This window comes from Centropristis striata, chromosome 12 (assembly GCF_030273125.1).
Source record: "Centropristis striata isolate RG_2023a ecotype Rhode Island chromosome 12, C.striata_1.0, whole genome shotgun sequence".
In the NCBI taxonomy this organism is placed as follows: domain Eukaryota; kingdom Metazoa; phylum Chordata; class Actinopteri; order Perciformes; family Serranidae; genus Centropristis; species Centropristis striata.
The window spans coordinates 322501-335000 of NC_081528.1; the positions used below are offsets into that span (position 1 = coordinate 322501).

At 48.5% G+C, this 12500-nt stretch overlaps 2 protein-coding genes and 1 long non-coding RNA gene across 3 annotated transcripts in view; 1 reads left to right on the forward strand and 2 right to left on the reverse strand.

Moving 5' to 3' along the window:
- Positions 1-3481, forward strand: part of LOC131981469 (nitric oxide-associated protein 1-like) — a 13256-nt gene extending 9775 nt beyond the window's left edge. Inside the window, exons 4-9 of the mRNA XM_059345744.1 lie at positions 710-820; positions 894-994; positions 1629-1760; positions 1987-2103; positions 2190-2307; positions 2671-3481. Of these exons, the coding sequence (XP_059201727.1) occupies positions 710-820; positions 894-994; positions 1629-1760; positions 1987-2103; positions 2190-2307; positions 2671-2921 (830 nt within the window). The 3' untranslated portion in view covers positions 2922-3481. The remainder of the gene's footprint in view (positions 1-709; positions 821-893; positions 995-1628; positions 1761-1986; positions 2104-2189; positions 2308-2670) is intronic.
- LOC131981471 (uncharacterized) lies at positions 3125-4159 on the reverse strand. Its single transcript, XR_009395308.1, has 2 exons — positions 3941-4159; positions 3125-3784 (listed from the first exon to the last, which is right to left on the reverse strand). It is a non-coding gene; the product is annotated as an uncharacterized LOC131981471 (long non-coding RNA).
- A 157-nt stretch (positions 4160-4316) lies between these two features.
- rest (RE1-silencing transcription factor) lies at positions 4317-12311 on the reverse strand. The gene is made up of 6 exons (XM_059345466.1): positions 12154-12311; positions 9091-9391; positions 8108-8689; positions 7839-7999; positions 7659-7742; positions 4317-6316 (listed from the first exon to the last, which is right to left on the reverse strand). The coding sequence occupies exons 2-6, from the start codon at positions 9321-9323 to the stop codon at positions 4461-4463; spliced, it is 2916 nt and encodes a 971-aa protein (XP_059201449.1). The 5' UTR covers positions 9324-9391; positions 12154-12311; the 3' UTR covers positions 4317-4460.
- Positions 12312-12500: the final 189 nt, after the last annotated feature.

Genomic DNA, 12500 nt, shown 5'->3' on the forward strand with positions numbered 1-12500 from the left:
GCAGTAGTGGCCCTTTCACTATTTACCCAGAGGACATTTTCTAGTTTTAAAACTATCAAATTAATCCAAACCTAATCTGACCCCTGTCTGTCTGTCTGTCTGTCTCTCTGTCTGTCTGTCTCTCTGTCCCCTGTCTGTCTCCTGTCTGTCTGTCTGTCTCCTGTCTGTCTGTCTGTCTCTCTGTCCCCTGTCTCTGTCTCCTGTCTGTCTGTCTGTCTCCTGTCTGTCTGTCTGTCTGTCTGTCTGTCCCCTGTCTGTCTGTCTGTCTGTCTGTCTCCTGTCTGTCTGTCTGTCTGTCTGTCTCTCTGTCCCCTGTCTGTCTGTCCCCTGTCTGTCTCCTGTCTGTCTGTCTGTCTGTCTCCTGTCTGTCTGTCTCTCTGTCCCCTGTCTGTCTGTCTGTCTGTCTCCTGTCTGTCTGTCTGTCTGTCTCCTGTCTGTCTCCTGTCTGTCTGTCTGTCTGTCTCCTGTCTGTCTGTCTCTCTGTCCCCTGTCTGTCTGTCTGTCTGTCTCCTGTCTGTCTGTCTGTCTGTCTCCTGTCTGTCTCTCTGTCCCCTGTCTGTCTGTCTGTCTGTCTCCTGTCTGTCTGCCTGTCTCCTGTCTGTCTGTCTGTCTCCTGTCTGTCTGTCTGTCTGTCTGTCTGTCTATCTGTCTGTCTCCTGTCTGTCTGTCTGTCTCCTGTCTGTCTGTCTGTCTCCTGTCTGTCCTCCAGGTCGTGTTGGGAGGACGTTCCGTCCTGGTTTCAGGTCCAGACCTAATGAGATCCAGTTTGATCCGGACAGTTTGGCGTTTGGAGAAAAAGACGAAGAAGAGACAAAGACAGGTGAGACAGGTGAGACACGAAGACAGTCCTCACATCTGACCCCTGGTGACCTCTGACCCTGTGTGACCTGTAGGTGACCCCTCAGCTGCCGGGGGACCAGCTGGTCTGAGCCACAACGAGACCAAGGACGCTCACTGGCTGTTCGACACGCCGGGCATCATGAAGGACCGAGACGTGAGTCCCATAGGACACAATGAGAAACTGGGCCAGCTCCCATAGGACACAATGAGAAACTGGGCCAGCTCCCATAGGACACAATGAGAAACTGAGCCAGCTCCCATAGGACACAATGAGAAACTGAGCCAGCTCCCATAGGACACAATGAGAAACTGGGCCAGCTCCCATAGGACACAATGAGAAACTGAGCCAGCTCCCATAGGACACAATGAGAAACTGGGCCAGCTCCCATAGGACACAATGAGAAACTGAGCCAGCTCCCATAGGACACAATGAGAAACTGAGCCAGCTCCCATAGGACACAATGAGAAACTGAGCCAGCTCCCATAGGACACAATGAGAAACTGGGCCAGCTCCCATAGGACACAATGAGAAACTGGGCCAGCTCCCATAGGACACAATGAGAAACTAGGCCAGCTCCCATAGAACCCAATGAGAAACTGAGCCAGCTCCTATCGAACCCAATGAGGAACTGAGCCAGCTCCCATAGGACTCAATGAGAAACTGAGCCAGCTCCCATAGGACTCAATGAGAAACTGTGCTGGAAGTAGTCATATAAAATGACTATAATTTATTATTATTATCATAGTTATTATTATTATTTTATTTTGAAATATTTCCCTGATTCTAGATCCTGCGTCTGCTGACAGAACAGGAAGTGATGTCAGTGGTTCCGACCAAGGCGCTGGTCCCCAGAACCTTCGTGTTGAGGCCCGGAACCAGTTTACTACTGGGAGCTCTGGGACGCATCGACTTCCTGCAGGTAACTGATCAATACCGGATCAATGACTGATCAATACCAGTCATTGATCAGGAATTAATCAGATATTGATCAGGTATTGATCAGATATTGATCAGGTATTAATCAGGTATTGATCAGTCATTGATCAGGTATTGATCAGGTATTGATCAGGTATTAATCAGTCATTGATCAGGTATTGATCAGTCATTGATCAGGTATTGATCAGCTGTTATTGATCCTGTCTCAGGGGGCCATGTCCTGCTGGTTCTCCGTCCTGGCCTCCAGTCTCGTCCCCGTTCACATCACCGGTTTGGACAAAGTGGACGCCGTCTATGAGAAGCACGCGGGACACGTCCTGCTGGGGGTGAGACACCTGTCCCCACCTGTCCTCACCTGAGGTCACATGATCAGCTGTTTGATGACATCACTCTGTCTCTGTGGTGCGTTCAGGTTCCTCTGGGAGGGTTGGAGAGGATGAAGGACTTCCCTCCGCTCGTCCCCCAGGACGTCCTGCTGGAGGGACGAGGTTACCTGGAGGCAGCCGGGGACATCACAATGTCCTCTGCAGGTAAGGACAGAGACACCTGGGACACCGAGACACCTGTCCTCTTATTTATCCAGAAATACTGTTTAAAATATGTTGAACTCATAATGTAAACATCTGTCTGTCCCTCCCCGTCCCTGTCTGTCTCTCCGTCTGTCTGTCTCTCTGTCTGTCTCTCAATCTGTCTCTCTGTCTGTCTCTCCGTCTGTCTGTCTCTCTGTCTGTCTCTCCGTCTGTCTGTCCGTCTGTCTCTGTCTGTCTCTCTGTCTGTCCCCGTCTGTCTCTCTGTCTGTCCCCGTCTCTCCGTCTGTCTCTGTCTGTCTCTCTGTCTGTCCCCGTCTCTCTGTCTGTCTCTCTGTCTGTCCCCGTCTCTCCGTCTGTCTCCAGGCTGGGTGGCGGTGACGGCGGCGGCAGGTGTCCAGGTGTCTCTGAGGGTCCACGGTCCGGCGGCGGCGGGTTTCGGCGTGAGGACGCCGTCCCTGCTGCCTCACGTCGTGTCTCTGAAGGGCGAGCGGGTCAGGAAGTCTCCGGCCTACAGACCGCTGAGGACAGAGGGACGCCTGGACGGGGGACTGTCCCCCACCGGGACCCAGAGGCTCAACGTCGAGAAGAAGAAGAAGAAGAAGAAGAAGATGTGAAGACACACTGAGGACAGACGGAGGACACAAGACTGATAGAAGACAGGGGACATATATTGTCCCGTCAGTCAGAGTGTTGGAACGCCCCCCGGACACTGAGCTGTGATGTTTCTATATTTTGAACTGAATATTTCTGACCTGTGGAATATTAATTACTCTTTATTTAAACATGTTGGTTTGTTTATAATAAATAACAAAACAAATTGAGTTTGAAAATGTTTATTAAAAAATCAGAATAAGGTGAAAGATTAAGTGTTACAGATCTCTACAGACAGATTAATGATCTAATAACTGAAACATCATAAATCAAACTTTGATTCTTCAGTTAAAGTGTAAAAACAGTTTAATGTGTTGAAACAGGAAGCTGATAAACATATTTCATCATTTCACTGAGTTCAGATTTCATCTCAGAGTTTTTCGTCACTTTGGCTTCTAAACAAACATCAAATATCAAATATTGCACAGAAATATTTACAGAGTTTAAGTGGAACATGGAGATAAAATAAAGTGATTATTAACCGTCAGAACTGGAGATCAGCTGATTGTCGAAGGCACCGAAAGGTTTTATCAGATTCAAACTGAAGTGAAATCAGCAGAAACAAGATTTAAAAAGGATCCAAACTATTCAAATATATGGAAACATGATGATACAAACAGAAAACAAACAGTAAACAAACAGTAAACAAGCGACGTGATGTTGATGAATCTGTTTCTTTATTATCTGTTCTTCTCATCGTTGGTTTTATGGATAAAAACTCAGATTTCTATGAAGAGAAGCTGTCAGGATGGACACAAGGGGGACATCTCCAGACCACCTGGACCTCTACTGAAGGGGTCTAGACCTCTACTGAAGGGGTCCGGACCTCTACTGAAGGGGTCTAGACCACCTGGACCTCTACTGAAGGGGTCTGGACCTCTACTGAAGGGGTCTAGACCTCTACTGAAGGGGTCTGGACCTCTACTGAAGGGGTCTAGACCTCTACTGAAGGGGTCCGGACCTCTACTGAAGGAGTCCGGACCTCTACTGAAGGAGTCTAGACCTCTACTGAAGGGGTCTAGACCTCTACTGAAGGAGTCTGGACCTCTACTGAAGGGGTCTGGACAAAAATTGAAACTCTCAAAGGGAAACTTTTTTTTTTTTTTTTACTTTTCACCAGCAGCAGATTAATGTAAAGATTTACTGATCAAATCAGATCTATAGATATCTATGTCTAGATATCTAGAGGTATCTCTAGAGATATATATCTAGACATATGTCTAGATATATATATCTAGATCTATGTCTAGATATAGATATCTAGACATAGATCTAGATATATATATCTAGATATATATATCTAGATATATAGATCTAGATATATATATCTAGACATAGATCTAGATATATATATATATAGATCTATGTCTAGATATATATATCTAGATGTATCAAAGCGCTGAGTATTACAGTGAGTTTATAGAAACATCTTACAGACAGCTGAAGTCACTTTTCTGTCCGTTCTGGGATCAGCCGAGGTTCTGACCCGGCTGCTCCGCGTCTCATTTCTGTTTGGCGGCGTCCATGTAGTAGACGTTGACGAGGTGGCGGTTGAGGTGGCGCCGGTACTCCGCCTCCAGGGGGAAGGTGCGGTCGCAGAAGATGCACAGGTGGCCCTTGAGCTCTGTGGGCGTGGGGATCTCGTCCGTGGGCGTCTCGGGGTCGTTGGCCATCTTCCCCGAGCCGGCGCCGTTCCCGTGCAGGCCGGAGTCGTCGCTGCCCTCCGAGGCGCTGTCGCTGATGTCGCTGCCGCCCTCGTGGCTGCTGTGGATCCCCTCGTCGTCCTCCGGGTCGGCGGCGGGTTTGCTCCGCGGCGCCAGCAGCACCAGAGGAGGCGAGGTGGGTTTGAGGAACGTCGGAGTGGGCCGGTCTTCGGCCGGAGACGGCGTGTCTTCACCTGAAACCTCCATCGGCTCCGGACTCTGTTCCGTCGGAGCGGGTTCCTCGGTGGAGGCGTTCTCCGGGGCGGGGCTGCTTCCTGTCGGGGGGTCGGAGGCGGCCGGGGTCGGGGCAGGCTGAGCGGGTGAACTGCTGACTGAAGTCTCCTGGTCCTTGGCTGGTTCTGGCTGCTGGAGGCCGGCAGATCTCTTGCTGGGTCTCCTGGTATTCTTCTGCTTCACAGGAGTCGTGCTGTCGGAACGGTCCGGAGCTGCAGAACCGGTCTTCTTCGGGTCTTCTGCAGCAGGTTTCGCCTGCAGCTTCTCCGCCACGGAGCCTTTCAGCCGTCTCGTCTTGGAGGGCGTCTCGGACGAGGACCTACTGGACAGATCCAGAGCCTCGGCTGCTTTCCTCTTCGCAGACTTTTCCTTCACCACCTTCTCCTTCGCAGGCTTCTGAGACTCTCTGACGGGCTCGGGGGTTTTCTCTGGACTGTCTGGTTTCTGCGCAGCTTCTTTGACTCGTTCTGGAGTTTTCTCTGGACTGTCTGGTTTCTGCGCAGCTTCTTTGACTCGTTCTGGAGTTTTCTCTGACTTCTTGGACTTTCTCTGCTTGTTGACACTTTTGTTCTCCTTCTTCTGCTGTTCTTTGTCCTTCTCAGGCCGGTTCTTGAGCGGTTCTTCCCGTTTCTCCTCTTTGTGGCTCGGTTCACTCCTGTCTTCTGGTCTTTGGTCTTTCTCTGGTCTCTCTGTTGCTGCTTGGTCCTGGACTGGTGGTGTTTTCTCCGCCGGCAGCTTCTTGCTGCGTCTCTTCGTCTTGTCGGTGTTGACCGTCACCGTCTCCGTCTCTGGAAGAGTCTCGCTGACCTTCTCGGCCTTCTTCTGCCTTGTTGTGACCTTCTTCTCTGGTTCCACCTTCTCTTTGACTTTCTGTGCGGTGCCGCTGGGTTTCTTTGGAGTCTTGTCGGGAGTCTTGTCGGGCGCCTCGCTGCTCGGCGGCGTTGCTGCGGCGCCACCGGACCGTCCGCTCTTCTTGATGGACAGGTTGATGGGGCTGGAGTCCACGATCTCGTCCTCCTCGTCAACGTCGTCCAGCTCGAAGTCCTCGTCCACGTCAGACGAGTTGTCGAACTTGCTCGCTCTGGAGTCGTCCTCGGCGCCGTCGGCTCCGGGCTTCTTCACCCTCAGCTTGACCTTGGAGATGTCCATGGCGACGGGGCAGCCGGCGTGCCGAGACTTGATGTGGTACTGCAGGTTGCACTTCTTGGAGGCGGCGTACTTGCAGAGCGGGCAGAGGAACTGGCGAGGGTTCAGGTGGAGCTCCACGTGCTTCTTGAAGTTGCTGCGGTCGGCGGTCTTGTACTCGCAGTACGGGCAGGACAGCGGTTTGGGCCCGTTGTGGACCTGCCGGGCGTGGCGCGTCACCTCGTGCTGGTTGGCCGCCAGGTAGTTACAGCTCTCACACTTAAAGGGACGCTCACCTGGACACAGGAAGGACACGATGAACACGGGACCAAGCAGGAGGCAAGCAACCAAACAACTGACCATGCAGGAAGACTCAGGTCCACAACACAACAACACACTTCAGACAGGTAAACAACAACAACAACAACACACTTCAGACAACCACACAGGAGTCATAACGTGAACTTCTACTGCAGATGTCTTTACCATGTTCATCCAACAACGACGGCTTCAGAGAGAACAAAAGACATTTCACAGTGAGACGAGAACAACAAGACTTCATCAACAACATCCTGAGCAGGTTCAGGTACCTGAGTAGGTTCAGGTTCCTGAGCAGGTTCAGGTACCTGAGCAGGTTCAGGTACCTGAGCAGGTTCAGGTTCCTGAGCAGGTTCAGGTTCCTGACCAGGTTCAGGTTCCTGACCAGGTTCTGGTACCTGAGCAGGTTCAGGTACCTGAGCAGGTTCAGGTACCTGAGCAGGTTCAGGTTCCTGAGCAGGTTCAGGTACCTGAGCAGGTCCAGGTTCCTGAGCAGGTTCAGGTTCCTGACCAGGTTCTGGTACCTGAGCAGGTTCAGGTTCCTGAGCAGGTTCAGGTTCCTGACCAGGTTCTGGTACCTGAGCAGGTTCAGGTACCTGAGCAGGTCCAGGTTCCTGAGCAGGTTCAGGTTCCTGACCAGGTTCTGGTACCTGAGCAGGTTCAGGTTCCTGAGCAGGTTCAGGTTCCTGACCAGGTTCTGGTACCTGAGCAGGTTCAGGTACCTGAGCAGGTTCAGGTTCCTGAGCAGGTTCAGGTTCCTGACCAGGTTCAGGTTCCTGACCAGGTTCTGGTACCTGAGCAGGTTCAGGTACCTGAGCAGGTTCAGGTACCTGAGCAGGTTCAGGTTCCTGAGCAGGTTCAGGTACCTGAGCAGGTCCAGGTTCCTGAGCAGGTTCAGGTTCCTGACCAGGTTCTGGTACCTGAGCAGGTTCAGGTTCCTGAGCAGGTTCAGGTTCCTGACCAGGTTCTGGTACCTGAGCAGGTTCAGGTACCTGAGCAGGTTCATGTTCCTGACCAGGTTCTGGTACCTGAGCAGGTTCAGGTTCCTAACCAGGTTCTGGTACCTGAGCAGGTTCAGGTACCTGAGCAGGTTCAGGTTCCTGACCAGGGTCAGGTTCCTGAGCAGGTTCAGGTTCCTGACCAGGTTCAGGTACCTGACCAGGTTCAGGTACCTGAGCAGGTTCAGGTTCCTGAGCAGGTTCAGGTTCCTGAGCAGGTTCAGGTACCTGAGCAGGTTCAGGTTCCTGAGCAGGTTCAGGTACCTGAGCAGGTTCAGGTTCCTGAGCAGGTTCAGGTTCCTGAGCTTGGTGTGTGACTCACCTGAGTGGGTCCTCATGTGTCGGGTCAGGTGAGTCTTCTGGGAGCTGGAGTAGTCACAGTACATACACTGGAAGGGACGAACACCTGAAACAGAGAACACAACGTCCATCACAGGTTCACCTGGACCAGGACCTCTGACTCTGTCAGGTCCAATCAGAAGGAGGGACAGGTGTGTCTCACCTGTGTGGGTCCTGATGTGCTGGATGTAGTTGCTCTTGCGGTCGGAGAAGTAGGAGCACTGGCTGCAGGTGTGCAGCTTGCTGGGGAAATGGTTCCTCAGGTGTTTCCTCCAGTGGTACTGACTCACCGTGGTGTAGGGACACAGCGTGCACTTAAACACTCTAAAGAGAGACACGGAGACACGGCGCCGAGTCAGCACGCCGCCCTGCAGGTGGTCAGATAAACCCCGCCCCCTGGCCAGATAAGCCCCGCCCCCGTCCCGGTCCTACCTGTGGTCCTCGCCCTCCTTGCTGTGGTGCTTCAGGTGAGCGATGTAATGGTCGTATCTGTTGGTGTTGTAGCCGCACCGCTCGCACCTGATCAGCCCTTTGATGTCTCCGGCCGCCGCCTCGCCACCGCCGATCTCCGCCTCCCAGCCGCGCGACGCCGGGGCCTCGGGCTCCTTGGCCCCGCCGGTCTTGCTGCGGCCCTCCACCCGGTTCACCACCATCATCTTGCTGACGCCGTGCGTGCCGAGGTGCTCCACGAACTCCTGCTCGCTCTGCGCCTGGAAGCTGCACGGCTTGCAGTGGAACGGCTTCTTCTTCTTGGCGCCGTCCACCACCGCCACCGCGGCGACGGGGCTCACTTTACATATGACGCTCCGCTCGGGCGTCTTGGGGCCGGCGGAGGGGCGGGAGGGCGGCGTGGGGCGGGACAGGTCTTCAGCCTTGTCCCCCTCCCCGTCCCCGTCCTCCAGCTCGTCCTCGTCCCCGCCGCCCACCAGCACGGCCTCGATGCCGCCACCCACCGGAGACTCCGGGTACTCGATGATGCACAACTCCCTGTGGCTCTGGTTGTCATAGCTGTACCTGCAGACAGACAGACAGGGACAGACAGACAGACAGACAGGAGGACAGACAGGTGAGTCAACACAGGTGACTGGGACCAGACTAACTCCTGACTGGGATCAGACTAACTCCTGACTGGGATCAGTCTAACTCCTGACTGGGATCAGTCTAACTCCTGGCTGGGACCAGACTAACTCCTGGCTGGGACCAGACTAACTCCTGGCTGGGACCAGACTAACTCCTGGCTGGGACCAGACTAACTCCTGACTGGGACCAGACTAACTCCTGGCTGGGATCAGTCTAACTCCTGGCTGGGACCAGACTAACTCCTGGCTGGGACCAGACTAACTCCTGGCTGGGACCAGACTAACTCCTGACTGGGATCAGTCTAACTCCTGACTGGGACCAGACTAACTCCTGACCTGATGATGTTCTCGTCCTCGCTGTCTGAGTAGTTGCAGCCGACCGTCTTCAGCTCCATCATCTCCTTCTCGTCGGCGCCGCCAACGTCCCCGCCGGCTCCCTCGGCCGCCGTCACCGCGGCGACGTTGGCGAGCATCACCAGCTGGGGGGCGGGCAGCGTGTCGCTCTGAGCCTCGTCCACCAGAGAAACCCCGACAGGAAACATCCCCACCGAGAACATCTGGGACGCCATGGGGACACCAGACGCTACGGGGACACCAGACGTTATGGGGACACCAGATGTTATGGGGACACCAGACGCTGTGGGGACATAAAGGTGAAGGTTCTTATTAAACATCATATATATATATAAAATGATGTAATGATGAAAAAATGATTAGACCACCCTTGTTTTCTTCAATTTCTTGTTAATTTTCCATGGATTTATTGATCATGATTCTGGTTATGATCAATAAAACCATGATAAATGTCTAAATATCAGCTCTTAAATTAAACTCTTGTCAGATATTTTTGTTATTATTATTTTTGTCCAAACAAATGAACCTTTAGTTGAAGCAGACATTAAAATGAACAAGAACCTGAACCTGTTTTTCCTCTTTATTAATAGTTTTTATTTCTTTGTTGTTGTCAAACTAAAGTTAACTTGTTTATTGTTTATTATCTCATGTGTGTAAAAGTCGTGACAGTAACACGTAAATAAAACAGAACGACTTTATAAATTTGTAAAAACAAACGTTTCAGTTTGAACATGAAATATTATGTTTAAATAAATGATTTCATTCTGTTTTATTCCGATTTAACTCTATAATAATAATAATAATAATAACTCATGTAGAATAAAAAGATTCTGACACAAATAAACATTTAAAGTTTTGTTACTTTATAGAACTGGTGATGTGTTCAGGGACCGTCGGAAAGATCATACTAAAGATAATGTCTGTTTTTATAGTTTATTTCTGGATTTTTGGTGATTTTTTAAAGACTTTTCAGAGTTAAAATCAGCTGATCTGAAGCTTTAAACCATCAGAATCATTTACACTTTATTAATGTTTATCATAAGTTAATAAAACTTTAATAAAAGAATAAAGAACAGAAACACAACAAGTCAAACCATCTAAATATATTAATAAGGCTCATTATGTTTTAATATTGTGTTGTATTGTATTTGTTTTATTGTAAATGTTGATTTTTGGCAAAATGTCTCTAATGAAAAAGATTCTGAATCTTTCTGCTGAAATACAAGTTAAATCATTTAATTTGCACCAAGTCGTATAAAGTATAAAGTATATTGTTAAAAGTCTTTTTCTATTAGATTGTTTATTTTTATCTAAAAGGGAAATCATTTTTGTGTTCGGCTGTGGGATTAATAAAGTCGAATCTAATAAAAGTTCAATTAAAAAAATCACGAGTTAATAAAACTTTATTTAAAGTCTAAAGAACAAAAACACAACAAGTAAAAACCATCGAAATATATTTAAAGTATTAAAAGTAAAATGACTCAGTCGCTGCTGTGTGTGTGTGTGTGTGTGTATCAGAGTGTGTGTGTGTGTGTGTGTATCAGAGTGTGTGTGTGTGTGTGTGTGTGTGTATCAGAGAGTGTGTGTGTGTGTGTGTGTGTGTGTATCAGAGTGTGTGTGTGTGTGTGTGTGTGTGTGTATCAGAGTGTGTGTGTGTGTGTGTCGCCATTTTAAAGCAGCACCACGGTCAGCAGACAGACTTCAGTTCAGACCAGAAAACAACAAGTTTACCTGCATTAACACACACACACACACACACACACACACACACACACACAGTAACACACACACACGCTGGCATGTTTAAAGATAATGTTAAACTAAACTCCAGAGATTGTTTATTGTTGAGATAATAAAGTTGAAGCAGCAGCTTCAGAGTCTGAACCAGTAAAACCAGCTGAAGTTTGTTCTGAACATCAAACTTCACATTAAAGAAGTTTTTAATAAGTTGAACAGCAGAAAACTTTAAACTTTAAACTTTAAAACAGATTAAAAAGTGAAAGTGTGAAGCAACACGTGGTTTCAGCGGATAAAAACACCAAAACTCATCATCAATAAAGTCATAAACATGTTAAAATATAAATCAAAGATCACAGAAACATGTTTAACTTCAGGTTTTATATCACAAAAACAGGTTTTAGTCGATATAAACCTCTTATTTTGGATATAAACGCGTTTAACTTTGACTTGTAATACATATAAACATATTATATATGATATAAACGTGTTTAACTTTAAGTTTATTATCATATAAACGTGTTTTATATCATATAAACGTGTTTTATATCATATAAACGTGTTTAACTTGGAGTTATTTTGGATATTATCGTGTTTTCGCTTTGGATCTTGTGACGAACTTTAACCTGTTTAAACATGTTAAACTTCCGGTTATGAAGCACAAACACGTGTTTTATTCTAGATAAACTTCTGATATTTGCCATAAACGAGTTAAACTGAGTTATTGATGAGATTGATCGTGTTTTGTGGATGTTTCGCAGCTCAGCTGGCGGAAGAACAGAAGCAGGTTTAAAGGGTTAAAGTGCTAATAAACTCATAAACATGTTGAATATCTCTTCCATCAGATATTAACGTGTTTAACTCGGAGTTAAATGTGATTAAAGCAGCTTTTAGTGCTGATTCATCGAGTTTTTGTCGCTTTGGAGGTTTTTTCGCTGAACTCAGTTCGCGGAATCGGAAGAACAGAAATCGGATTTAAAGTCGAAATTTGGTGTTTAAACTAGTTTAAAGTGCACAAAGTAGTTTTATAAAGTTGTCTCCGTGTGTGTGGAGGTATTAGAGCCGTAATAAAGGTATATTAAAGTGATATTAAGGTGTTTTAGCGTGTTTTCAGCGGGTCTCGGAGCGGCTGTTAGCCGTGGTGCTGATCAGCGCCGGACAGCGCCTCCTCTCTCCTCCTCCTCTCCTCCTCTTCTCCTCCATTTTATCACTCTGTCTAACTTTCTCCCGGAGCTCCCGGAGCCTCTGTACCCGGCCCAGGAGCCTCTGTACCCGGCCCCGGGGCTCCGGGCCCGGGGGGACACTCACCGGCGGCTGGTTCCGGACTTTGATCCGCTTCCCGTCGCGTCTTTTTGCAGCTTTCACAGTTTTTTTAGTTCGTCGACAGAAAATAAAAAGTGGACACGAAGTTTCCGCACATTCCTCCACACTGACGCACGGCCGTGACGTCAGCACGTCGCTCCGCACGGCGCACGCACGGCGGCGCGTCCCGGAAGCTTTAAATAATAAAAGAATCAGATTAAATAATAAAACACTAATAAAATACAAAACATACATAAATTATTATGATTATTAAATAATAAAATAATATATTATTATTATTAAATAAGAAAATAATAAGAAAATATTATTATCATTATTAAATACTAAAATAA